This window comes from Chiroxiphia lanceolata, chromosome 8, assembly GCF_009829145.1.
Source record: "Chiroxiphia lanceolata isolate bChiLan1 chromosome 8, bChiLan1.pri, whole genome shotgun sequence".
Classification (NCBI taxonomy): domain Eukaryota; kingdom Metazoa; phylum Chordata; class Aves; order Passeriformes; family Pipridae; genus Chiroxiphia; species Chiroxiphia lanceolata.
This window is the reverse complement of record NC_045644.1, coordinates 15,038,204-15,065,247: the sequence shown is the minus strand read 5'-3', so window position 1 is coordinate 15,065,247 and position 27,044 is coordinate 15,038,204. Positions and strand designations below refer to the sequence as shown.

Here is a 27,044-nt window from a genome sequence, read left to right as displayed (position 1 = left end):
CAATGAAAACCGAGGGGGCTGGGCCGGCCTGGAGCCGCAGGTGGGACAGAAAACCAGGAGGAGAGGCGGTGCGGGTGTGTGGATGGGGCCGAGGAGGGCGGCCCAGCTCCGGGCCCTGCAGGCACCCAGGGCCGGGGGCGGCCCGGCCCCGCGCCCTGGCCGCGCTCCAGCTCCGGGCTTTGCCGGCGGCAGCACCATTGTGGGTGCCCGGGGCCCTGCGCGGCCATTCCCATGGAAATGCCTGGGGGCTGCAGAATGGAGACCCTGTTCCCGGCCTGAGAGAGGGGGGGCGGCCGCCATTGTCCGCCTGGGAACCGGGGGCTCCCCTCCGTGTCTGCTCAGCCCCGCGGAGCTTCCTGAAGCCGCAGAGTGAGAGAGCGAAGGTGGGAGAGGAGTCTGGGCCCGGCCGGCATCAGGGGGGACCGTCTGGAGCAGGTTTGTTGCCTGCGGCCCTCAAAGCCGGGGCATTGCAGTGTTCCTGGTGCTGCGAGGGTGGGCTGTGGAGCAGGCCGGAGCTCCCTGCTGCCCCGGGGGTGGCAGCTCTGGAAGGGCCCGTGGATGGACAGTCTTGGTCACTCGGAACTGGTGTTTGTCAGTCACAGAGGTTACTTGTGTTCACAGTTCAGATGCTGTTTGTCTCCTGTCCTTGCATCTTTATTGGAGCATGCTGATCTTGCTCGTCTGTCTTGCAGAGATGACTCTCCTGTCCTCCCAGACACCATCCCTGGAGACATCCTCGGCTGCCACTGAGAGCGCAGAGCAAAGGATGCTGGAGAAGAGGTCCAAGGTTATCGAGGAACTGCTCCAGACAGAGCGGGACTATATCAGAGACCTGGAGATGTGCGTGGAGAGAATCATGGTGCCCCTGCAGCAGGCACAGGTAGGAGCTGGGAGGGAGGGCAGGCTGTGGTGCAGCACTGGAGGATTGGGGTGAGGATATTGAGTCCATTTTGTTTTCAGAGGCGAGCAAGCAGCATGGAAACCCATAAAGGAAATTCAAGCTATGCCGAGGGGAACAGGATGGTTCTCGCAGCTCCTTGCATTTGTAGCAATAGCCTGTCTGTTTTGAGATCCTGCTGAGCTTTCAGGCTTGCTGAGAGCAAGAGACCTGAGAGCAAGTATCACAGATTCATTACCTGGGGCAGGAAATGTTCCTCTTCATTTGATTTGTAGGCTAAATTCATTGTCAGGAGAATTAAAATATGGGGTCTTGGCATGGGGACAGAATTATTGGGAGGAGAGCGAGAAAAACAAGGTGAACAGAGGTGGGGATGGAATTACTGGGAAAGAGGAGGACACTGTGGTAGGACACATTAGGAGTGAGAGTTTCAGTGCACTGGGGGACAAGGGAGTGTGTGCAGAAGTCACTGTGATGGAAGGAGGTGGCAGCAGGTGTCTGCTGTGAAGCTGAGGACTGATGAGTTGGAGGAGGGCAAGAGGGGGCTGTTGGGTCTGACTTGGACTTGTTCCCCCATCCAGGACATCTCTTTTCCCGTTCACTAGATGCAGAACATAGACTTTGAGGCCCTTTTTGGAAACATCCACATGGTGATTAGCTTCTCCAAGCAGCTGCTGTCCACCTTGGAGGCTTCAGATGCCATTGGTATGGATTCTGCTGTTAACTTTTGTCAGAAGACTGGGATGAGCTTTGCTAGTGGCTGGGCATAACAGTTTAAATGGTGGCAGAAGATCACTGGGACTTGGCTTTCTCCCTACTGGTCTCTGTTGCTGCTCATCAATCCAGCAGTGAAGCCAGGGAGATCTGTGTTGCCCCATGGGTCACTGCTGAGAAACATGGTGCCTGTAGCCCTCCGTAGCCCCTTGCCCCAAAGCAAGCCCCACTCCTCGCTCCTGCACTGCCCCTTCAGACCTTGGGCTGCCGGTGCCTTTACTCTTTGGCTCCAGCAACCAGTGTCTCCACTTCTCACCCCCGGCAGACCTGGATTGATTGAGCTCTACATGCTAGTGGGTGAGGAGGAGGTGTCCTGCATGCTCTAGTAGCACTGTCTTCTTGACTTGTTTGTGTGGAACGGGAACGCTGGACATCTCACCATGAGGGACACCAGCGTTTTTGAAGGCACCTGGGGACCAGGTGACACTGAAATCCTGCTTTGTTGCTGTCTGCAGGGCCAGTGTTCCTGGCACAGCGTGCAGAGCTGGAGAGTGTCTACAGGGTATATTGCCAGAACCATGATGAGGCCATCGCACTGCTGGAAACCTATGAGAAGGATGAGAAGATGCAGAAACTACTCCTGGACCTATTGGATAGCCTCAGGTTGGAGCCTCTGTCTGGCAGCCACCCGGCTGGGGTAGGGGGGATCAGTCTCCAACATCCCTGCCTCTCTGTCAGCAGTGTTTGAACAGTTCAGGTCTACTGTGTCACTGCATTGTTGACCAGGCACTGGATTCAAATGGCCCCCTGCCCCAATGCACAAGTGCTGGAAAACCTGCAGACCCCCTTAAATCTGCATAGAAGCCACCGAGGTGCAGAGGAGGTGGCACATACTGTGTTGAGGGCTCCTGTTTCCCTAACTCTGACCCACCAAGGCTGGTGAGGAAGGAGCCGCTTTGCCTGGCTCAGTGACTGCCATGGCTCCAGCTTGTGCAGGTTAATGCCCCAGGAGCTGGCAACTGCTCTGAGGGGACAGGGCTGCACACCTGCCACCACATTAACCCATTGCTTTTCTTTGCTTTTTGGCACTCTGTGGGCCGGCAGGAGCCTGTACAGTGAGTGGTAAGTGCATCCTTCCAGTTAGTCCTTGCTTGTCTGTCTGTCTTGGCTTTGCTTTCTTTTGTAACTAATCTGCTGCCACTGGCTGGGTGCGTGCTGGGGAGGCCTAACAGTACCTTGGGGCACACCTGTGAGGAGAGGGGGGTGTGTGGTATGATTGCAGCAGAGCCAGTGGATGGGCTACACAGGTAGGAGTAAAGGGGATGAGGAATGGGGAGGTTTTGATCAGGAAACAGGTTTTGGGAGCCCTCAGCAATGACTGAGCACAGTTGGGTGGTGGGACAGAGTCTGAGACAGGTGGCACTCTGGCAAGTCTGAGGCTGTGCCTATGTAGAATTTCATGGTGGGTCTGATGATGGAGAGGATCCAGGCTGGGAAAAATCACCTGGTATGAGTGAGAACTGGAAACCTGGGGTTGATCTGACAGCACCAGGAGTTCAGGAGTGCAGTGAGTTTGGACATGAGGGTGGCATGACTTAGGGAGTACAGTGGATTTAGAGGCGGTGTTCTGAGTCTGGTTGGCTTGGTTTGAGGAGGCAGAATTCATGTGACAGAGCTGGACTAACACTTGGTACATCTCCCGTGTCCTGACTTCCCAGGGGCTGCACAAACTACATTAACCTGGGCTCCTTCCTCATCAAGCCCGTGCAAAGGGTGATGCGGTACCCACTGCTGCTGATGGAGCTGCTGAGTGCCACTCCCGAGGCTCATCCTGATAAGGCACCACTCACAGCTGCTGTCCTTGCAGTCAAAGAAATCAACGTCAACATCAATGAATACAAGCGCCGGAAGGACCTGGGTGAGAAGCTGGGCAGAGAGAGACAGGAGTGGGTGTGTTGAGATTGCTGTCTGCTCACCCCTGAGCCTTAGCTGACACACGCAGTCATGGACCTTTAAGGTCCCTTCCAATCCAGACCATTCTATAGTGATATGTGGGATACTTGGGACTACAGAGGCTTGGAGAGGGGGAGAGCCAGCAAGGTGATTGTTAATGAGGCACTGTAAGAAATGAGTGTTGTGCTTACGAGGGTTTTAATTTCTATATCAATCTCTTTAGTGCTAAAGTACAGGAAGGGGGATGAGGATAGCCTCATGGAGAAGATCTCCAAGCTCAACTTCCACTCTATCATCAAGAAATCCAACCGTGTGAGCAGTCACCTCAAGCATCTCACAGGCTTTGCACCCCAGGTAATGTGCATCATACACTTACACCCTGCAGTGCTTCTCCAGTGGTATCTGCTGTTCCTCCAGCCCCCTTTCCCAAAGTGTAGCTCTGATCAAGAGCAGCAAGGCAGTGTGAGCTTAGAGTCTGAACCACCCATCTCTGCTGTTCAGCTTGTGGGCAAAAGGCCCCACATCTTGTACTCTGGAAGGTGCTGGAGTCATGCATTGCCTTTCTTGAAACACTTTCTCTCATAGCTGAAGGATGAAGCCTTTGAGGAAATGGAGAAAAATTTCCGGATGCAGGAGCGGCTGATCAAGTCCTTCATCCGGGACCTTTCCCTCTACCTGCAGCATGTTCGGGTGAGTCAGTCTGGGTGTGATGCCAAACCTGTGGGACTCGCCATGCACTGCCCCTCCTGTCTGCATGGTGTGTACCTGCAGTGCCTCTGACCAGGGCTTTTGGCCTCAGCCCTGCTGGGAGGGTGGTCTCTGAGGGTCTGGGCTGCCCTGGGAGGCCTCTTCTGGGCAGCAGGCGTGGTTGAGCTGACTTGTCTCCCTGGTGCAGGAGTCTGCTTGTATGAAGGCTCTGGCAGCAGGGAGCATGTGGGACTTGTGCACAGAGAAGGCGAGTGGGGACTTGGACCAGTTCCAGAAAGTGAATCGTCTCATCAGCGACCAACTCTTCTCCAACTTTGTGAGTGAGGCTGTGCTCCCATATGCTGGAGGGACCCCTCAGGGGCCCTCCCTGGGGGCTTGCTGCAGAAGGGCAGCCCCTGGGAGGCTGCAGGGAGGGTAACTTGGGAGAGGTGTGAGCACTCCTGCTTAGTTCTTCCTTCCTGAGAGCTTTGATGTCTGGGAATTTATGGATGTGCCTGTTAGAAACACATTTTTTCAGCCCTACCTGAAAATGCTACAACTCTTTATGTGAGTGTTTTGGGTACTTTCCATGGTGTTACCTGTGCTGTCACAGTTATATAAGATTATAGAATAATTCCTCTTGGAAGGGAGCTCTGGAGCTTTTGTGGGTGCCACCAGGAAGACAGTCCCTGTACTGTCCTAGGGAGGACATTTTCCTGTGTGCTGGAAAATGAGCTGTTGGTGTTCACTGCACAGTGGGAGAGAGCATCTTGTCTCAGCTTCTCTCTGCATCTCTGCCCACCAGAAAGAGCGGACGGAGCGGCTGGTGAGCTCCCCCCTGAACCAGCTGCTGAGCATGTTTGCAGGGCCCCACAAGCTGGTGCAGAAACGGTTCGACAAACTGCTTGACTTCCACAACTGCACGGAGAGAGCGGAGAAGCTGAAGGACAAGCGAACCCTGGAGGAGCTGCAGTCAGCCCGCAACAACTACGAGGCCCTCAATGCCCAGCTGCTGGATGAGCTGCCCAAATTCCTGCGCTTCGCCAAGGAGCTGTTTGCCAGCTGCGTGCGGGGCTACGCCGAGGCACACTGCGACTTTGTGCGCCTGGCCCTGGAGGAGCTGAGACCACTGCTGTCGGTGGGTTCCTGGAGTGCAGACAGTTCTGTGGGCTCGGTGCAGCACTAAACTCTGTGCAGAGCTCGTCCCTGTTTAAGATTCTCTGCCTGGGAGAATCTCAGGTCATGAGTTTGAGGACCACTCAGAGCTGAGTCCAGGCAGGACTGCAAATCTGGGTCCGATGCAAGTCACAGGCAGGATGCAGAACCCCTGTCATGGTCTTTGCTGTAGCTCTTGGCCACTTTTCCCAGCAACTGTCATCTAACAGGATGTCCAACTCTTCTCTGGTTCTAGTTGCTAAAGGTGTCTGGCAGGGAGGGGAACCTCATTGCCGTCTTCCAGGATGAGCACAGTCGAGTCCTCCAGCAGCTCCAGGCCTTCACCTTCTTCCCAGAGTCCCAGGCAGCTCCCAAGAAGACTTTTGAAAGGAAGAGCATGGAGCGGCAGTCTGCCCGGCGGCAGCCCCTTGGCAGCTTGGTGAGTTCCCTCTGCCTGGTGTCAGGGTTTGCAGAGCCCCGGACAGCCACTCACACCTGCCTTGTTCCTCTGCAGCCGACCTACTTCCTGCAATCGGATGATGTCCGAGCTGCCCTCCTGGCCCGCTATCCCCCAGAGAGTCTCTTCCAGGCAGAGCGCAATTTCAATGCTGCCCAGGACCTGGATGTCTCACTGCTGGAAGGAGACATTGTGGGCGTCATCAAGAAGAAGGACCCCATGGGCAGCCAGAATCGCTGGCTCATAGACAATGGGGGTGAGTGGCTGCTCCCTGCCCTTGCTACCTGTGGGGAATCGCTTCCTCTGGTTGTCCTATGCCCCAGTCTGAGCTCTCTTTCTTTGCCTCTCTGCAGTGACGAAAGGGTTTGTGTACAGCTCCTTTCTGAAGCCCTACAACCCACGCCGCAGTCAGTCGGACGTCTCTGTGGGCAGCCACTCTTCCAACGAGTCGGAGCACAGCAACTCCTCTCCCCACAGCAACGCCACACTGACCTTCAGCCCCAGCGGGGCGGCTGTCACCTTCACTCAGAAACCCCTGAAGGACTCTGCCTCCCCAGCAGACACGTACCAGTCTGGGCAGCCCCCCTTGGAGATGGACTCCCCCTCTCTGTCCCAGCTTGGGTGCGGTGACAGGACAGCCCCACTGGAGGCTGGTACGGTGATGTCTCAGTGCCGCTACAGCCGCCCCGAGCTGGGCTGCAGCCCCAGCTCTCGCAACGGGCACCTCACCAAAGCGCATCTCAGGCCCACGCCCTCAGTGGAGGATAGAGACTCTGGATTGGAGAGCAGCGAGTCAGAGGGCAACCAGGTGAGTTCTCAGGCACCCCTGGGAGGCGGGGGATCCCGAGGGCTGATCCCCTTGCTTGACTGGGGACTGAGTCATCCTCCTCCCTGGGAATGACCAGGGAGAGGTGAAACATGAAGTATGACATCTTTTCTCCCAGCAGCAGAGGTGCAGAGGCAGAGAACCAGGCTGCAGATGGGGGTGGGCAGGTGGATGCAGCTCTGGCAGAGGCCAGGACGGGGCTAGGGCTGGCACTGTGTGGTGAAAAGGACAAAAGCCCACGCATCCTATGCATTGCAACAGCAAGGCTGTGTGGTCTGACCATCCAAGTGATACTCTCCCTCTGTCTGGCAGGTCTATTACGCTCTCTACACCTTCAAAGGCCGAAACACTAATGAGCTGAGTGTGTCAGCTAACCAGAGACTCAAGATCCTGCAGTTTGAGGACATCACAGGCAATCAGGAGTGGTGGCTGGCCGAGGCACACGGAAAGCAGGGCTATGTGCCCTCGAGTTACATCCGGAAGACAGAGTACACGTGAGGCGACAGGCAGGAGCCTGCACCCCATACCTTGTTCCTGCCAGGACTGCTGGGGGTCTTGGGGAGGCTGGCCAGCCCTGCAGCCCCCACTGCTTGCCCCAAGACTGTCCCTCTCACAGCTGTGCAGTGCTATTGGGCCCCAACACACTGGCTGCCACCTCCCCATCAAGGGAGGAAGAATGGTGAGCTGGCCAGGTAGGCAGGACAGGTAGCTTAGGTGGGGGCAGGGGTGAGTTCACCTGTGCTGTTTGAGCTGCCTGTGTGCAGCCAGGGGCAGGGGAGCAAGGCTTGGGGCTGTGGTCTGCCCAGGAGGGTAAGGCTCGACTAAAGCTGAGGAGCTGCTGTGGGTTTAAATTGTGGAAGACTAATGCCAAGTTTCTGGAGACTGTGTTTAGTCAAGTAGTATTAAAAGCAGCCCAGATTTCGCCAGTGTGCTCTCTGTGCCTTAGCAGCAGCAGGAGCTGGGTTTTGTCTGTCTGTGCAGGACCCAGGGTGGGACATCTACACCTGCCTGGGGAAGCAGCTCTGAGGTTTGCTGGGAGTATCTGAGCTCCAGGGCTGGGATGGGCCTGGCCTCTGAAATTCCCACAACGAAGCCCTCAGCAGGTGCCTTACCCCTGGGCCTGGCCTTCCAGGGGCTCAGCCTCTCCAAGCTCTGCTGCTACCAGGAGCCATCAGGTTCTCATCTCAGGTGAGGCAGAAGTCCAGAACACCATCTTGCCTTGTCAGTGCATTTCCCATGCCCAAGACCCAGCTTTGCACTGACAAGCCCACCTGAAAGCTCTGGGCTGGGGCAGGGCAGAAGGCAAAGCACAAATTGTCCTCCAGCTTGATTTTTTTGGGGCTCTGACCAGAATTGCCTCACCTGTGCCTTCTTTCAGGGCACTGGAGACAGTGCTGATGTTCTGGAAGGGCAGGACCATCCCTGGGAGGGATGTGCTGCCTTTTGGTGTGTGATACCTGCTGCTGCCGTGCCCAGAAGGGAAGAAGCTCTCTTCATGGGGCAATGTTTGTATCCCCTGTACTGCTGCTCTGTAAATAAAGATTTACCCTTGTGTATAGAAGGTGCCCGTGCAAATGTTGGGAGAGCTGGGAGGAGTGCCTGGCCACTGCTGCAGTGGGGGCAAAGCCCACAGACTTCATGCAGATCCTGCAAGGGCAGGAAAATTCCCTTTCACTGGGGTCCAGCGTGCTTCTGCCATGGTGTTTGTGCCAGCTCCAGCTCACACACTGGGACACCCTCACAGGAACGTTCTTCATTAAGACTAAGTGATTGCACTGCCCTCTTCCCCTGCAGGGGGGGCGGGTTCGTGTTTGCACCTGCTCCCTCCATGCCAGCACTGAGGTCAGCACTACAGCTCCTGACTTTGGTGTCCAGGAACAAAGAGGAGTCAAGAGTTTGTCAAGAGTAACCACCATATTTTGTGTGTGCATGGCTGTAGCACAGACACATGCCTGCACCTCTTCAGCTTGTCTCCACCACAGTCGAGTCTGCAGTCTGGAGCCACAGCCCAAAATGTGCCCCACTGCTGGTTATGAATAGCCTCAGGGAGGGGCTCATTTATCTGCACTATTATCGACAGGATCATAGCCACAGGGAAGGCCAGCAGACCCTGTTTTTGCCACAGTGTTCATGCCCGGGTATAGCTGTGCCACTCAGCTGGGACTGCCCACCCCTCTGTGTAGCCTCTGTGGGCAGCTTCCCCCAAGCACTAGCTGTGTTTAAGGCTAAACCAAGGCTTACTTGATGTCAGCCTTTAAGTTGAAAGACCAGAAACAGTTACAAAAAGTAAATAAATCATAGCATCCACTCTTAGATTAAACAGTAATTTAATTCCACAGTGCTAAAGGATCTCTAAGGTAGGTTCACCTGGTATGGTGAAGTACAAAAAGTAAGACCACCCCCAACAGGGGTCATGATCTCCCTGCATCGCAGATAGCTTTTCCCCTCTGTAGAATAAGTTAAGCAGCTCCAGACCCCCGTGTGCACAGCAGGCAGGGCATGGTAGCAATGTTAACAGCTCACTCGAGTCCAGATGCTCTGTCTCTGGACAACCAGAGAAGCCACCCTCTCTGCTTCCCAGCTGCAGAAAGGCAAATTCCTGGGCAGCTTGGCTGCAGGGAGATGCTGACGACAGCTCGGTGAGCGCCAGCAGGAGGGAGCTGCCTGCACACACCTGGATGCTGCAGCGCTCCCCCTACAGGGTGGTACTTTCGGTATTGGTGATGCCAGCATCCTTTGCCATCATGGAGAAGATGCCCTGCTTCTGGAGCAGCTCCTCGGGGCTGTCAAATTCCACAATCTGCCCAGCCTGCAGCACCATCACCCTGGCAGAAGGGAACAAGAAGGCCTGAGCTCCCAGGGTCCGAGTTGATAGCACTGATGGCACCAGCGCTGCACCCCCACTGAGTCTCACTCCTCCTGTGGCCACGTTATGTGGTTCACCTCTCAGCAGTGGTGAGGGCACAGCCCTCCTCCCTGTGCTGGCAGGGTGACTCACGTAAGGTGTCAACAGCGAGTGCCTATATGATCTGTTGCTGTAAAGAATGATATCAAAAAAATGTTTCTCCCACAAAGGCATAACTACTGCATGGCCAACCTTCCTATCCCTCTGTTCTCTTCTGGAACCACTGTGTATTACTGCCCCGGGCACTACATCCACCCCTGCCCTTCTGGCTGTATCCTTGCTTCTGCTGCTGGCCACCTCTTGCCCCGTCCTAGGGGTCCAGATTCCCATTACTCTTGCCCCATGGTACTGTCCCATGGTACCTGTTGCTGTCCATGATGGTGTGGAGGCGGTGGGCGATAGTAAGGACAGTGCAGTCAGAAAACTCGCTCCGGATTGTTGTCTGGATTAAATGATCAGTTTCCAGATCTACAGCTGCTGTTGCTTCATCCAGGATGAGGATCTTGGCTTTGCGGAGAAGGGCCCGGGCCAGGCACACCAGCTGCCTCTGCCCAACACTGGGATGAGATGGAGAACATGAGTTACTAAACAGACACTATCAGAGCTTCTGCAAGCCTACTGGCACACACTGCCCTGACCCAGCACTGTGCTTGGCCTTCCCCCTGCATCTGCCACCCTGAGCACCCCATCTCTCAGCATCTTTCTCTCTGGGCCCTCATAGAAGGGCTGGCTCACACTGGCATCCTGAGAGCCCTGGCTCCTATACCCTTATCTCCCACCTTCCTTTCCCAGAAGCTTCTGTGCCCTCATTTCTGGACAGCCATTCTGCTGGAGGCTGCTGTTCCAAGCTGGTCCCTTGGAGCAAGAGAAGGGAGGGGAGCTGGGCCTGCTCACCTCAGGTTCTCCCCTCCCTCGCTCACGAGATGCAGCAGTCCCTCGGGACGGTCTTGCACATATGTCTTCAGATGAGCCAGCTCGAGGGCCTTCCAGACCTCCTCGTCTGAGTACTCGTCAAAGGGATCCAGGTTCATCCGCAGGGTTCCAGTAAAGAGCACAGGGTCCTGCAAGGGACAGCACCATGTTCAGCCACACCACAGCCATTCAGCAGGGCAATGGTTTCAGGCCCCTAAGTGTGGCCACATCCTGCCCATGCTGCTGCCTGCAGCTGGGCAGGGGAGGTGGTGACAGCATGCTCACAGGCTTTTGGCGTCTCCACAGCACCCAGGGATGCACTGAGGGCAATGCATAACCCAGGAAACAGCCTGCAGGAGCCACACAGCAGTGGGATATGGAAACGGGAGATCAGCTCACCTGGGGTATGATGGTGAGGTTCTTGCGCAGGTCATGGAGGCCAATCGTTGCTATGTCCAACTCATCGATGAGGATCTTCCCTCCAGCAGCCTCCAGCACTCGGAAGAGGCAGTTGGTGAGGGAGGATTTTCCAGCCCCGGTCCGGCCCACAACCCCGACCTGTGGAAGCAGCTTTTTAGACCAGGGCTGAAGAAAAGAGGGCAGATGCTTTCCACCTTGTTCTGGTGGGCCTTCCCACCCTCACCATCTCCCAGACTGTCCTATTCCTGCAGCTTGAGTCCCCAGGAGCCACATCCCATCACCATCCCTCCCCAGCGCACAGACTGAAGTCAAGAGGAACAAACAGCTTTAACACAGTGTAACTCTGTAAAGAGTATAGTGAGGGCGAGGCACCTTCTCAGTGCTCCCAATATTGCAGGTGATCCCCTGAAGAACCAGGTCCAGTTCAGGTCTGTAACGAACTTTGTAGTCAATGAACTGGATCTCGCCTTTGCTGGGCCAGCCACGTGGTGGACGCTTTCCTGTCACCCATGGAGCCTGGGGGAGGGCACAGGAGCATTAGGTGGGGACTTGCACTCCCAAGAGGCTGGAGAGCACCACGCTGTACAGCAGGTGCTTTCCTGAACCCTGTTTTCCTCACCTCATTCTTCACCTTCATGTACTCATGTATCCTCTCCACAGCCACGATGTTTGTCTCCAACTCCGAAGATGTCCTCACCAGCCAATTCAGTGTCTGGGTCACCTGCATGGCAGAATCAGAGGATGCAGAGCTCAGTGGGACGCAGGAACAACCACCTCCCACCTCAGCTCAGGGACTCAGCCTGAACATGACTGTCCCTGGTCTGGGATCTCCAGTCCCCAGCCACAGCCCACCCTCTCTAGCTCTTCAAAAACTTTGCTGCCGCATCTCTGATCCATAGCAGGACTATACTCCTCCTCATGGAAGACAGTATCCATTCACACTGGGATGTGTGCTTCCTTGGCTCTATAGCCACTCCCCAGGTGATGTGACACCCCAGATAATCCCCTCTTCATGGATCAGAGCTGGAAACAGGGCAGCCTCCTGCAGCCAGCCCAGAGCTCCCAGGACAGGGCTGTCCCTGGGATAAGAAAACACTTTCATTGACTCACACTGAGAGCAGAGGACACAGAAAGACCCACGATGCCGCCCTCCAAAGTGCTCTTCGAAATCACTGCTAGAAGCGCAGAGAAGAAGACCACCAGGCTCCCAACGAACTCCAGACGGATGGCCAGCCACCTGTTCCAGGGGAGGACAGCTGAAGGGCAGTGGGAGAGGCAGAGAGGTATCTGCCTGTGCCCAACACGGAGCCCACCAGTAAGAGCAGCACCCTACCAGCACCCCTCACACCCAGCCCTGAGCCCAGTGCTGTACACATGGCACACATTGCAGATCATTTGTGGCCTGAAAGCAGGTTCATTTTATGTCAGTCCATGTCTCACACATAACCTCCTCTGCTGGTAATGCCATATATCAGAGGAGCCCCAATTGTACAACCCTCACACGCCCAAAGCATCTACCAGTAAGACATCAACACCAAAGAGTGCCCACATTGTGCTCCTACCTGGCCTGAAACATCAGCCTCTTCCCAGAACCTACCAAGAGCATCTCAGTCCCTGACTGCACAGCTCACCCTACCCAGGCTCTGGACACTTTGTAGGGTCCACATTCCGTCTTTCAAAATCACCCTAACATGTGTTGTTCCCAGAGATGGCACCTCTATCCTAAACTCCCCCAGTTCCTATACAGACCCTCAATGCTGAGATCAAGAGGGAGAACTGCAGCATCTCAGGGACCTCTCTCAGGACCAAGAAGCCCCTGGGGAGAGGTGCTACAGGTTGTTCTGTGGCATAAGGGGTAAAACTCACCTATTTGAGATTATCCAGGAATAAACACTTTTCTGATTTATGTCCATGATGGTCTCATTATGCTGCATGAACCGTTCTTGGTGTCCATAGGCCCGGATCACGGAAAGGCCTGACACTGTCTCACCGAAGTGGGAGTAAATAGGAGACCTGGTGACAGAGTCCAGACGCCTTAGCTGGCGTGATGTGGAGATATAGAAGCGCTGAAATGAGGAACACAGCTTCGTTACCAACACAAAGACCAGCAGCCACAAAGATACTGCTCTCAGCAGGGCAGAAGCTTCACTCAAGCCACAGTTACTCACCAGCACAAAATAGTAGAAGATGCTCAAAGGAATAATAATGAGAGCGAAGTATGGAGTGGCCAGGCAGATCGTGATCAATGTGCTAATGATGCCCATGAAACAGGAGAGCCAGGTGCGGAAGGACGTGGGAATGGTCTCATCTACTGTGAAGATGTCCTGGAGCATATGAAGAAGCAGTCAGTGACCCCAGAGAGAGGGAGAATCCCAAAGACCCCACACATACAGGGTTCCTACCCACTCATACGGTAACACAGTGCCAGACACTTGTAAAAATATTGGATGACCCTCAGTTGGTATTATGGTTACAATCTCATTTAGGGCCACAGCTCTTAGCTTGGGAACAGCTGATTTAACAGAAAAACTTCTTATAATATTCCCCTGTTGCACAGACCAGCTTTAGGAATTGCATCTTCGTCTGGACCCAGGATGCAGGAACAGGAATTGAGACAGAAACAGGGACAGGACTAACTACAGGTCCATGCAGACAGGAGCACACAGGTCTCACAGGTCTCCAGTTGGCCTTCATTGATCTCCTAGCTCGGCATCACATACTCTCTCATTTCAGAGTAAACCCATAAAGCCTGAGGCTTGATTTCAAGAGAAATTTTATTCCCAAAAACCAAGAGATGGCACCAAAGGAAGAAGTAGAGCAGCAGCACACGTGAAATTACCTGTCTTTATTTTCCTCCTTTTCACTTTCTCTTTGTTTTATGAGCTTCACTTACATAGAAAAGACTGTATATTTTTCTGAAAGTCCATAACCAGAAGGACATCTTACTGTGGGACATGAGCTCTAGGCTCCTACCTCTCTTGGTGATCTACTATGGACCCTCTTCAGTTTCTCCACATCCTTCTTGACCAGGTGACCCCAAACCAGGACACAGTATCTAAGTGTGACCTCCTTAGCACTGAGCAGAGGAGATAACAACTTTCTGTGATTTGCTGGACACTGTCTTTGTAGTATAGCCCAGGATGTGGCTTGCCTTGCAGTCAGCCTTGTATCCACCACGCCCTTCTGGTCCCTTTCTGGCCCTTATCTGGGCTCAGTTGAGCCGTGTTCGACAGCAGCAGTGTTATGTTATTACCCAATGCTCTCCAGACCTGCTGGAACAAACACCTTCTCCATGCTGGGGCTGTTCTCTTACCTTGGCAAACCTATTCACAATGCGGCCAATTGGGGTCGTGTCAAAGAAGCTCATGGGCACGTGCAGGATGTTGCTGAGCAGCTGCCGATGCAGAACCCGTGAGGCTCGTGTGGCACCCCGAGCAGACAGCATGGTGGCAAAGAGCAGGAAGACAGCTGCAAGGACAGCACAGGGAGGGGGGAGGGGGTGACAGCAGTTCACCAGGCACCCTTTGGCTCAACAGAGTCACAAAGCAGCTCCAAGCCAGCAGCTCTGCAGTGAGCCACTGGGATAGTCCTGCATCCCACCTTCCTGGGACGCCCCAGTAACTGCATCCCACCCCACCCAGGAGGAACACTAACCCTTTTGGAAAACCTTGGGCCCTAGCACTATGTCCAAATTGATTAAGGACAGTAATCTTCAACCTAAGGAGGCAACACAGACTTCCTGGGGCAGTTTATGCTGGCTTCGGACTGGTATCTGTCCCCTGTTCAGCCAGGAGCTGGAAGGAAGGCAGCAGCAGGCAAATGAAGACAATTGTTGGGTCCCCTGCTGCTTCCTGCACTTCTGCCTGCAGGCCTTGCAAGTCATATATCCCTTATGGACCACACAGCTGAGGTGAGCGGGTCCCCTGTCCTCCTACACCCACCTTGTGACACCCCAAGTGCCCCAAAGACACCGATCCGCAGGTCTCGCTGCGCCGTGGGATAGGTCTGGTTCAGGTAGCGCTGCGCATCGTCTGTCCAGGCACTGAGCCACAGGTTGGTCCCCACATAGGCAGCGTACTCTGCAACGTAGCCCATGGCAACCCAGAAGGAATAGCACAAGCCAACAGCACGCAGGTACCGCAGGTACATGGAGAACTTTACCTGTGGACCAATTTAACTCATTACCACTGCCCAGCAACCCTCAGCCAAATAGCAGCCAGCACAGACTTGGGACTCCCGCCTTGCTGCCAAGTGCTCCCTCCACCACCTTGCCCACCAGTCCCAGGCAGCTCTGTCCCCTTCGTGTCTCTTGGCTGCAGTGGGGCCACACCAGCCCACACTTCTCTGAGCCACAGTCAGGGGCTGGTAGCACTGGCAGCACAGTGCTTCATCCTCCATCCTCCTCACCCTGCCAGTTTCCACAGCTTCTTTCTCGATCAGTTGCTGTCCCTTCACTTTCTTTGGGGGCTCCTCCTGGGCCTTCTTCCAGGAACTGGTGCTCCTTTTACTAAGGCTGCAGGGAGGTGATAGGCATCATTAATCACAGGATGTTGGATTGGTCCTAAACTCCTTAGTGTCCATCCCCATGCTGCATTGGATCTCCAGTGCTGGAGCCCACTGGAAAATAATGTCCCAACTGGGGCAGCTTTGAATTAGCCTTGTGGAAGCATTAGACATTTACAGCCATGAAATTGTAGTCCTCATCCCCAAAAGCAGAACCAGCCAGCAGTGCGAGTTTCAGGGAAGACCACAGAGAGTAAGGAGTAAGGCTGTGACACATTACTGTGAGTAATGTGAGTAAATGCCCCTGACCCAGATCAGCTTGTAGGAGCAGATAGGGAGGCTCCCAGCAGGAAATTCCCAGGAAGCCCCCAGACTCATGTCTCTGAGGGAGCAGTGCATGGGGCAGGGAAGAGAGCCAAGAACTCAGGGCACATCCTACCTGCGACTCAATTGTCTCCGATGGATGCTGGCCTCTCGCTTCAGTGTCATAGTCACCACATCTTCAGGGCCCTCCTCCACGCAAGGCTCAAGGTCTTCATCACTCTGCTCTCCATCCCCAGCTAAACCAACAGCTAAAAGCACAGGGATGAGGGAAGGTAGGATCAGGCACTGAGGAGAGAGCAGATCCCACGCACCTCTGCTGCACACAGTTTCACCCCACACCCCAGGCCCGGGCTATGTCCTACCATCACTTATCACACCTTCTCCAACCCTGCTGCAAGCCCAGTACAGCAGGAGGAGGAAGAAATCCATGGTGCTGGAGGGAGAAGTGACAGGGGACATAGGGCTAAAGATCTGCGTGAAGGCAGTCTCTGCTGCTCACTGCCACTGGTGTGACCTCAAGCAGAGGTTTGTGCTAGTTTAGTAGGTTCAAGATGTAGTAGGTTGTATCAGTCCAGTTCAGGAGTACCCCCTTGAGGAGGTGGAGATGGGTCCTGTCAGGGTGGTCTGGGAATAGCCAGGCTGCAGCTGGACAACTGTGCTGAGCCCAGGCAGGGTGGGCATCCACCTGACCTGATATCACTCCTCCCCATGGCACTGGGGGACATGATAAAGATGAATGTTATCCAGTGGCATGTTTAGAATAAACTAAAGGATCTCTCTCATATCAGCATCACTAAAATATGGAGTCTGTTGCCACATAAGATTTTGGGACACATATACATAAATGAACTAAAAAGAGAGTAAAAAAATCAGATCCTTTGCTGGCTGCTCAACATAATGCCTGGGTGCAAATCTTAGGCAGGAAGTCCTTGTGCTGCTGATTACCAGAAGCTGGGAAGGATTCACAGCAGCCACCACTGGTGCCTGGGCTGGATAGAGCCAGGTCAGACTGAAAGATCAGATCTTCGTATCCGCAAGATCCATGCACAGCCCCTTTAACTGCCACAGCCCCATTGTGTTCCCAGTACCTGTGTTATTTTTCTCTGAAACATCCTCCTCCTGACTGCCATACAAGTTCAGGAATTGGGCAAAGGCCCCCTTGTTTGCCAGCAGGTTGCTGTAGGAGCCATGCTCAGTCACTGTTCCTGCTGCCAGCACCACGATGTTGTCGACCTGGGGCAGGAAGCTGATACTGTGTGTCACCAAGATCCGTGTCTGCAACAAAGCGGTTGCAGGGTAGTGGACCATCAGAATACTCCTTATCCCCCAGCCACGGGCCTGTAGGCTCTCCATCCCCTAGCTGGGGACCTCTCTGCTTATCAATGCAGACACAGGGCACCCATGAGGCCTCTCCTGCCTGCTGCAGCTCCATGTGAAAGCCACAGGATCCTTCCCTGTCCCAGGTAGGCAGCCTGTCTTCCCTGGATCATCAACACTGTGCCAGTGCCACTCCTGCCTGGCTATGTGGGGGGTAGGGGGGCATGGGTGCTCACCTTCTTTTGCAGCAGCCCTTTTGGGCCCAGCACGTGCTTGAAGAGGTACTTGCCAACGTGAGCATCCACGGCAGACAGCGGGTCATCCAGCACGTAGATGTCTGCATTGCTGTACACTGCCCGGGCCAGGCTCACTCGCTGCTTCTGACCCCCACTCAGGTTGATACCCTGGAAAGGAAGGACCTCTCTGGGCATGGGGCTGGCACAGGGGTACAGCTCTGTTCTCTGCTGCAGGTGCTATGGAATATCCATAGCCCCCAGGGCTGCTACCTTCTCTCCAATCTCTGTCTGGTCGCCCGCAGGCAGCAATTTCAGGTCTGGAAGGAGGGCACAAGCCTTAAGGACCTGCTGATACCGGGCTTCATCCAGTTCTGACCCAAAAAGGATGTTGTCTTTCAGGGTGGCATTCTGGATCCAGGCCTGCTGGGGGACATAGGCCAGGGAGCCCTGGAAGGAGACACAAAAGAATAGCTATCTTGTCAGAGCATCAGCCTGAGCACTGCCACCTCCTGTAGCCTCTCCTTGCCCTGAGCCACCACTCTGAGACAGTCCTGCCCTGCTGCTTCCCCACTGAGCTCAGAGGCAGCCCCTAAGCCCCCTGTGCCAGCCGGTTCCTCTCACCTGGATGTTGATGTGTCCCTTGATATTCTCCATCTCCCCAAGCATAGCTGACACCAGTGAAGATTTGCCTGAGCCCACAGCCCCCACCACGGCCACCAGGCTCCCAGGTGCAATGTCCAGGGTGACACTGCAAAGATACGAGGGCTTAGGAAGCAGCATTGCCAGGTCACCCACGGCTCCTGAGTGGGACCAGCACAGAGCAACGTCTCTAGGACACCTGTGTCTAGCAGCACTGTGAGAAGTGATTGCCTTCCCCAATTAAAAACACAGAAAGCCTCCTGCTCCCCAGCCATCTGCCCCCAGTATGGTGCAGAGCACTTACTCTCTTATCGCAGCACTGCCGTCCTGCTCCCAGGAAAAGGTGGCCTCCGAGAAACGCACAGCGTTGCCTATCAGCAGAGAGAGGGCCCTCAGGACTGGGAAAGCCCAGGGCTGGGGACAGCCTGTGACCCACAGGGAGTAATCTGGAGGTTCACCTGCCTGGAATGGGATTGTGCTGGATAGCTGAGGTGTCCAGGTTTTCTCCGCTCAGGTAGCGTTCCAGCCTTGCAGTCGACACATTGGTCTGCCATGGCAGAAAGAGGATGAGGATGGCACATGGGCGTGGGGTGCAGCTGGGTGGGCTGGCAGGAGCCCCATAAGCAGAGCACCACATCACACAGTCCCCATCCAACCTCTGAGCCCCAAACCTGTGTTATATATGTAAGTCCTGTCCCACCCCCATGCACTGACTCCTGGGTGTCCATCACACACCTGAGTCCCATGTTCTGGTTTGGACAGAGGTATCATAGGATCCCCCTGCACCCCCTGCCCTATGGGAGGGCTGACCTGCACTAGTGAAGAGAGGACCATGGGCAGCATGGCCATGGGGAAACGCAGGACGTTAAAAAGGGAAATAGCAGTAAAGGCCTTCTGTGCATCCAGGATGTTGTTCTCATCCACCATCACATAGACGGCAAAACTGGCCAAGGAGACCTAGGAGAGATAGCAGGAAAAAGCACCATCAATGTGGTTGTGTGTCCAGACCCCCATTGTTGCTCTTAGGCCTCAGCAGTGCTTTTCTGCTGGGGACCTATTCCCCTCCTCCTTCCCCCTTCTCCTTTGGGCCCCATCTCACCACCCTGATGGGACCCCCTTCCACCACAGCTCTCCTGCCAGCAGCCAGGACTATACTCTGCATCCCAGGCAGAGAAAGGGATATCAACCCCTTCATCGCTGCAGGAGCACTCCATATGAGATTCCCCATATTTCCCATCCCCTTGGACACAGCCCAGCCTCCACTCAGAGGAAGGTGCAACCCTCCCCAGGGCTGTTGTCACTCACCAGGAAGGGGGCACACGTGAACACAAAGACAGAGACTGACTGCAGGTAACTGAATTTCAGCAAGTCCTTGAGCTCAAGTCCCCGTATGTCGTTAACTCGCTTCTCAAATGAGGGTTCCCAGGCAAAAAGCTTCAGGATCTGCAGGATGAGCAGAGTGCGCAGAAGCTGGCTTCACAGGAAAGCCCACCCGCACACTCAGTTCGCTAGTGGCCAGCACCTCCATCACCAGCTCCTGGCTTGCTCAGAAGCCTGCTTGGCCATTGCATCTTCCCTCTCCTGTCCTAACCCATGGCTTATAGCACTCCCCCACTTCCACACTGACACTCCCTCATTTTCAGCTTACAGGTCACTGCCAGCCTCTCTGCCACTATGGCAGTGGGCTCACTATCAAGAAACACCCTCTCTTGGCTCCCAAGTCTTGGTCCAGGAACCCAGAGCTCCTCCCCACCCAATTTTTCAAAAGGTGAGGAAGCCAAGGGAATTACAAAGACTGAGACTTGGACACCCCAGGCACAGGGGTCCCAAGCTAGACTATAAGACTGGTGCTATAGGGTTATACAGGTAGGCTCTCTCCAGGTACAGTGCACCAAGAAGAGGGGTGCAGCAGCTGCCTGGGGAGTCTCCAGTCCACTGCTCACCTTGATTCCATTGAGGATTTCAGTCATTATTTTCATTCGTTCATCCTTGTTCTTCATGTTCCTCACCTACAAACAGAAGAACCAGATGTCACCGAAACCAGACAGCAGCTCACCCTTGGAAACACATCTGGGCTGCCACAGATGTGGGAAGGATGGGCTCCTGAACCCAGAAAAGTCATCCCACCAAGCTGGACCTTGGGTCCCCTGGGGCTCTGGACAATCTGGGGAAAAACAACACCCTGCTGTGAGGTAGAAGCTAAGGCTTTATCTTATGGTTGGTAATATCTCATTTCAGTCCTCAAGGTTGCCTCTAATCTTGTTCAAGTTCAACTGTGATGGTAGAACAGACCTGTCTCCTGCTCATAGCAGCAGATCACCCCTGGCTCAGGCTACTCCCAGCCCAAGTGAGATCAACTTCCTAGGCTAGGAAAGATCTATAATAAAACAGAAGAGGGTAGGGGAGTGTGGAAAATGAGGGAAGAGAGCAACAGTGGGCCTCAGGAGTGCGAGACCAGGAAGGATCTTGCACCCACCACTGACCTGAATGGTTTTGGCCTTGGCAACCAGGAACGCATTTATGGGGATGAGCAGTACCATGACTGCAAGGCCGGCCAAGACAGAGGCGCCCAGCTCTCCCCAGAGGAAGACAATGGACAGGATAATTTGCAGGGGAGATGACCACAGCTGGTGAACAAAGTTGGCCATGTCCATGAACCTCTGGGCATCAGCTGACATCAGATTCACAGTCTCTCCCACTGTGGACTCCTTGCGGGTGGCATTGGACATGGTGAGTGACTGGAAAGAGAAAACATTGTCACCACAAGCCAGTCTGGGAGCAGCCTGGCTCCCAGCAGCATGGCACAGAGCAGGCAACTAGCAGGCCAGCCTGAAACTGCTCCTGGGTTTGCTCCTGGTGCCTCCCTGCTGGCCACAGGCAGTCTCCTCACTGCCTGTGCACCAGGAGCCACTGGATGCTGGGTAAAACGAAACACATCCTCGTGCAGGAACCCTAGTGGCAATTGCCCTAGGTGTGACACTGCTCTGAAGAGAAACCTGCCTCAGTCCCTGGCAGCTGTCAAACACATGGCTGCAGCACCCAGGTCCCAAGCAGAACTAGGATCCACAGTGTCCCCAGAGCTGGGTGGGCATCCCACAAGCCAAGCTTTTCCCGTGCCTTCTTAAGAAGTAAAGTGCATACACCCCAGTCACCCCAGGTTGATGGGTCAGGCAATGAATGATTATATCCACAGCCCAGCTCGGAGAAAGCCAACAGGGACGATGACAGGACCATACAAACCTTCTTGTAAATGGCAGCGATGAGGCTGGCACGCACATTTATGCCAAGCTGAAAGCACAAGGTGAAGTGCTGCTGCAGGCAGATGGACTGGACCACCGCTGTCAGGAAGAGCAGGATGGCATATAAATAGCCTTGCCAGGCGAAAGCCTCCTCATCCGACACAAAGGCAATCAGCAGCCTGGAGGATAAAGAAGCCCATGAGACACTCACTCTACTGAGACAGACCCAAGCAGGATGCTGCAAATGAACACAGGGAGAGCATCCTCACAAGAGCGGTGACTGAGACCCTGCCCTAGAGAGCTAGCTCAATGTTCAGCAAGCTGGAGACCCTTGACCTGCTGGGCGTCCCTGTTCTGCCAAGGACACTGCACTTCACACACAGCAGCGGGTCAGTAATGTCAGATCATCCACAGAGACTGTGTTGCTCTGCAAAATGAATTGGGAAGGCCCTGTTGGGCTGAGCCCGACTGACTCATGAAGGGCCCCAGAGAAGAGCCAGGACTGTCTCCAGTGAGGGAGTAGGGCTGCGTAACAGAGGACGCAAGGAGCGAGGAGCAAGCTATTACCCATAAAAGCTGGCAGCCAGCTCAAATCAATTCTTCATTAAACTGTAACCCAGCATATTCCCCCACCTTTAGCGAGAGCACAAAATGTCCTGAGGGTCTGGGGCTGGGAGAGGTAGACATATGGAGATGGTGGGCCTGGATACAGTGCACAGAGGGAGGTGGTGGGGTTGGTGAAAAGTCAGGACAGAACATGGATAGGGACAGAGAGAAAAGACTCACTTCAGCAGCTGGGGGCTGACAAACACAAGTGCATCATGCACCAGCTTGAATGCCACTGCTAGCATGAGGTTCTGCCGGAAGGTCTTGCCCAGTGTTTTCATCAACCAACCCCTGGCGTAATCCTCAGGAGGGGATTTGTCTCCCTTCTTCTTCTTCTTCTTCTTCGGCTGCTTCTCCTCCTGGAGGGAAGTCCACACAGAAGTGAAGGAGTTGGTTGTGCAGGCTTCCTGCACCTGGAAAGATGCTTCCAGGGCAGCATCACAGACACAGACCCTAGATCAGGTATCCTGAATAAAGCCTTTGCTTTACCTCCTGTCATGTTCCCTCTCACTGATCTCTGCTCATGTCATACACACCCAGGACTAACACATCTCTCATGTGCCAAAGACAATTGTTGCAAAACCCAAACCACCATGAATCTCTCAGGCCAAAAATCAGGCACCCCAGGAAGAACCTGAGGCCAGGGATGATTATGGAGTGATGTTCAGTCTGACTTCTTTGCTGGGAGGTATTTGGGGTAGGGAAAGATAGAGATAAGGGAGCTGCTTGTACTGTAGACTTGAGGGTGGTTCCTGTCCTTCTGTAGGGCAGAAGGATGTAGACTTTCTTGGTCTCTCAAAACATGGGGATCTGCCAAGGACAGGGAACACCCTGTCATGGGTTCCCCCATCCTTGTCCCTGGCCCTGTAGAATCAAAGAGGGGCTGCAGGGACACTGGGTGACCCTGTTCCCTGAGGTTGGACCTGGATGTGTCAGTCCCATACAAGGCCAAGAGTAGGAATGGACTTACCAGCACCAGGACGTCTTGGCTCTGGGCCTTGGTCATATTGTTTCCATGGTCTGGGTCACCTTTCTGGTGTCTTTTCTTGCGTTTCCGTTTCTCCAGTTCAGCTTGGGCCTTCCGTATGGCAGTCTTCATGTTCTTCTCAAAAGCAATGTGAAGTGCCTGTATCCTGTCTTTATCTTTCAATTCCCAGACATCCTCCATCTCCAAAGGCTTGCGATAGCCCTTGAGAACAACGCTGTGGGGCAGAGAAACCTCTCAGCGAGTTTCCTGCATGACACTTGTTGGAGAGTCCTTGCTGAAAATGCAAGGACTTCACACCCAGCCTGGCACTGGGCTCAGGCTGCATAGACGGAACCCAGTGTGGTGCCTCTCATTACTAACTCCAAGCAGCCTGTGCTGCAGGCTCCCCCAAACAGGGCTGGGCCAGCCCTGAAGCACTCTTGTATTTTTCCAGCCCTACCTCCCATGGAGCCCTGCTCACCTGCTGTACCATTCAAAGGTGATGGAGCTCAGGAAGGAGGCTGTCACCTCTGGGTTCTATGGTACAAAACAAAGTAGGTACCAAGAGATCATTGATGTTGACAGATGGTGTTGACCAGAGTTGATTCAGCACCCCCAGCCATTAAGGAGCCCCAGAAGTTTCCAACTGTGCTAGATCCCACCCCAAGAACCCCATCTCATAGCCAGCAGCAGCCCCCCTTGGATACAGACGCAGATGTCCCAGGCTGCAGCTCTTGCTGTGCCATGTGCTGAAGCCCTCAGGTCTTCCCTCCCCAAGGGGCCTGGAGCATGGGGTTCCAGGTTCCATAGCCTACACGGAGTTCACCCTGCCCAACACAATGCATGAGATGTGGTGCCCCAAGCCCACTCCCACATGGTCCTCTCACCTTCTTCCTGATTTCCTTTGTTTCTGGGGCAACATCTGAGAAGCCCGAGACAAGGAAGATGAGCAGCTGGAGCCCATAGGAGATGAAGAAGAGGATAAACCGTGGCAGGTCGGAGATTGGTTCCTGCAGGAGTGGAAAGCCCAGGGTTATTGTTGGGGGTTGTCTCAAGGCCACCTGGTGCTCAGTGACAAGATCCATCCCCAGGACAGTGAACATGGCTGAGCACAATGCAGCAGTGCAAAACTCGCTGTGCAGCCTGGATCAGCTTCCATTTGCCACTTCTTCCTGACCTCCTCCCATTAGTCTGTAAGCAGAGAAATTGGTCCTGGAGACCTTATACCTCCCCAAAGAGATAGGATAAATTAAAAGAGCAATTCCTTCTCAGGTATTTTCTCATTCCCCAAGGTTGCCAGGGCAGCTGGGATCTGTGTGATACCACAGAGAGCTTGCCAAGAGACAAGTATGAAGGACTTTCCTTGGGGACAGAACACAACCATAGGGAAGCACAGAGCTTCCTGTCAAATCCAACCTGCAGGGCTCTCCGGACAAGTGACTGGAACGGCAATATCCCACAGAGCAGGGACAGTATCCAGAAGCAGAAAAGCACCCCCGAGTCTCTGCGCAAGCAGAAGCGTCGTGCCTCATGGACCAGCAGGACCAGGAGCTGCGGGAAGAAAGACCAGTCAGAGGTTCAGGTAGGGCTGCAGGACTAGGTCTGGACTCTAAAAGTGTCTTTGAAGCACGTGTCCCGGGGTGCCAGTATTCATGAAATGCTGGGATTCATTGCCTTGAATACACTGAGCTCCCAGTGCCTGAGCTCACTGCCAACTCTACATAAGCTTCAGAGTTAACTGCATATGGCAAAGGTTTATTTCAGGAGGACGTAAGATCAGGTCTGAAGGTACCCTGACATTACAGCAGGGTACTAGTTCTCTTTTTAGCTGTTCTCACTGTAGATTCTCGGATGTGTCATACACATCGTCAGACATGCCCAGCCATCAGAAGTCACACCCTCTCTCCTGCATATTGCCTCCAGAACTGGAACTAAACCCGTGTCATGTCCCAGCAGTGCAGAGTCCTCTCTATGGGCAGTCCCCTTGTCTTATCATGCCACATGGACTCTGCACGTGAAATTAAATGACATGACAAAATACGAAGGATAGCAAATGGGGATGTTACTTTTAAGTGCAAAAGTAACATTTCCTGAGCATTTTGGCTTTGTTAAGACTGTTAGAATATGTCATGTCTCACACAGGATATCTGTAACTTCCATGCACATATTCCATCAAGCTAATAGCCCCTATGTCCTCAGCTTTCTCCTCTGCCTGGCCATCCTGTGTACTTCTCCTGACTCTCTGTAAAGAGTGAGCAGCAACTCATGGGAAGCTGTGAGACATCAGAACAGCAAGCCATGGTTTGATGTTCATGATATGCAATCAATCCTGTGAAACCCATACTGCTGCTAGCAAGGCTTCTATCAGAGACAGCTCAGCTACATACACAGGCGTAGAACCTATCCCAGTTTTAAGGATAAAAGCAGGGAACACTGTACAACCAGACACCTGTGCTCAATGAATTGCCCTTACACTCCACTCACACATGTTGAGTGCTAGTCCCTGTCCAATTTGCAGGCTACACTTCCCTCGTGGACACAGCTTCCCACTGATCTCTCAGAACAGGCAGGGAAGTTTTCTGCTGCTTGGCCCGTGGTCTCACATTGTGTCTCTTTGGTGACACACAGCACATTTACCAGCTGATCCCTTACCCAGGTGGCGATGTACAGGCTGGGGTTCGTGTACTTGACAGCTGGCACGGTGTCTTGCTCTGTGTCCTCTACAAATGCCAGGGCCAACTCTGCCACTGCCGCCACCACCAGCAAAGCAGCCAGCATCTGTGAGGAGAGGGGGGCAGCCTTAAGGGGAGACCCACACCACTGAGGAAACTGGGAACCACTGGAAGACAACAGTTTGGCATAGAAGCACTGTGTTCCATGCACTGTTACACCCTTTTCAACCCACACTTGGCCTGTGAGAGCTTTCATCACTGTGAAGCTGCAACAGTTCCACAGGAGCACTGCCATCATTTTAAGTTTGGAGGGTAACAGACCACAAGAGAGGCCCCAGTATATACTCTGCCCTCCCTCCCAGTGTATTCCACCCCTATTGTCCCCTCTGTCCCAGATATATGCATCATCATAGACTCCCGTTTACATTTCTGTCCCAGATGGTGCCCTATCCCACTGCTCCTTCTCTCCTACATTTCTCATCTCTCCATCCCATACCTGACTCCAGCACAGTGGCCTTCCACTTACACCACCTCCATTCCAGGCTGCCCCACCCTGTCATCTGTGCCCCCTCAGCCCCACGCTACCTGCTTGATGATGTAGAGTTTGGTCACAGATGATTTCTTGGCTCTGGATTTGCACATGGGCAAGAGCTGCCATGGAGCCAAAACCCAGAGGAAGCCAAGGGGAACCCAGACCAGCACAGTCTGCTGGAAGCACACAGGCAGGTCGGCATCTGGACGAGCAAGGTAAGAATCGTTCTGGGGGCAGCAAGGACAGAAAACAAAGTCAGTTGGGATGGATTGACTCTCACCTGGTTCACAGCACAAGAGCCAGCACTCCTATAGGTGCCCACCCCCACTGCACCCCTCCTGACAGCCACCCTCCTGGCTGAGCATTTCAGCACTCAGCCGAAGTTTGACAGGATATCTCTCTCCCCATCTATCTGCCTGAGCCTGGGATAGGCTCCCTTGCTGGAGCCAAGCCAGCTGAAGCAGCTGGACCAAAATCATTCCCCAAGAGGTCTATGCAAGGTGTACTGTGTTTCCAGCTGGGCCAAAACAGGCCAAGGCTCACTTAGGGAGCTGTCATTGCCTCAGTGTCCTGTGAATACCATGCAGGCACTGCACAGCTCTCAGTGCTGTGGCAGTCCCGGATAAATATCAGAACCTCTGCCGACTGCTGGCCGTTGGGTTCCACTGGCAGGACAAGCTGTGAGCCTTGGGATCTACTGCTCTCCCCATCCACTGAGTGTCCTGCCCCGAGAACAGGCAATAGGGATGATGTTGCCACTCACCCAGAAGACGGAGCCGCAGAACTCCTCCAGGGCTGCTGACATGGCTCAGGGGAGAAGAGACGGCAGCTCCTTCCCCGCGCTCTGCCCAAGTCCTGGGTGGATGCTTGGGATAAAAGTCCCCCCACGCCCTCAAGTAGCGTTGGGACAAAATCCCTGATGACACACAGTTATTTATTAACTTGGTGCTATTGCACAACACCACAAACCAAAGCTGTGACCAAAAGGGCTTGGGAAACCACATGGGATCAGGGGAAGGGAGGAGAGGAAGACCCAAAAAAGAGATCAAAGGGGAGATACAGGGAAGCCAGAGAGTCACTGC

General features: G+C 54.1%; 2 protein-coding genes across 8 annotated transcripts in view; one reads left to right on the top strand and one right to left on the bottom strand.

Annotated features, from left to right (window-relative positions):
• Nucleotides 1–8,246, top strand: part of DNMBP (dynamin binding protein) — a 33,706-nt gene extending 25,460 nt beyond the window's left edge. For 5 of the 7 annotated variants that reach the window (XM_032695008.1, XM_032695009.1, XM_032695007.1 and 2 more), the window contains 13 exons: nt 693–880; nt 1,504–1,603; nt 2,128–2,275; nt 2,717–2,734; nt 3,331–3,530; nt 3,789–3,919; nt 4,151–4,255; nt 4,461–4,589; nt 5,058–5,390; nt 5,664–5,846; nt 5,922–6,120; nt 6,218–6,672; nt 7,003–8,246. In XM_032695008.1, coding sequence (XP_032550899.1) covers nt 693–880; nt 1,504–1,603; nt 2,128–2,275; nt 2,717–2,734; nt 3,331–3,530; nt 3,789–3,919; nt 4,151–4,255; nt 4,461–4,589; nt 5,058–5,390; nt 5,664–5,846; nt 5,922–6,120; nt 6,218–6,672; nt 7,003–7,188 — 2,375 coding nt within the window. In that variant the 3' untranslated portion in view covers nt 7,189–8,246. Of the gene's footprint in view, nt 1–189; nt 436–692; nt 881–1,503; nt 1,604–2,127; nt 2,276–2,716; nt 2,735–3,330; nt 3,531–3,788; nt 3,920–4,150; nt 4,256–4,460; nt 4,590–5,057; nt 5,391–5,663; nt 5,847–5,921; nt 6,121–6,217; nt 6,673–7,002 lie in introns of those variants that run through there. The other 2 variants (XM_032695014.1, XM_032695013.1) reach the window with 2 other exon arrangements.
• Nucleotides 8,247–9,000: 754 nt separating this feature from the next.
• ABCC2 (ATP binding cassette subfamily C member 2) lies at nt 9,001–26,869 on the bottom strand. Its single transcript, XM_032694851.1, has 32 exons — nt 26,726–26,869; nt 26,016–26,189; nt 25,411–25,536; nt 24,175–24,309; nt 23,646–23,768; nt 23,240–23,295; nt 22,762–22,993; nt 21,972–22,150; nt 21,187–21,364; nt 20,430–20,684; nt 19,890–19,955; nt 19,252–19,389; nt 18,757–18,903; nt 18,409–18,493; nt 18,251–18,317; nt 17,929–18,055; nt 17,578–17,754; nt 17,308–17,475; nt 16,843–17,029; nt 15,870–16,002; nt 15,335–15,440; nt 14,869–15,088; nt 14,241–14,395; nt 13,096–13,251; nt 12,794–12,993; nt 12,038–12,164; nt 11,547–11,648; nt 11,300–11,443; nt 10,907–11,065; nt 10,490–10,656; nt 9,958–10,152; nt 9,001–9,515 (listed from the first exon to the last, which is right to left on the bottom strand). Exons 1-32 carry the CDS (start codon nt 26,765–26,767, stop codon nt 9,386–9,388), a joined length of 4,656 nt encoding a protein of 1,551 aa, XP_032550742.1. The 5' UTR covers nt 26,768–26,869; the 3' UTR covers nt 9,001–9,385.
• Between the last annotated feature and the right edge of the window lie 175 nt (nt 26,870–27,044).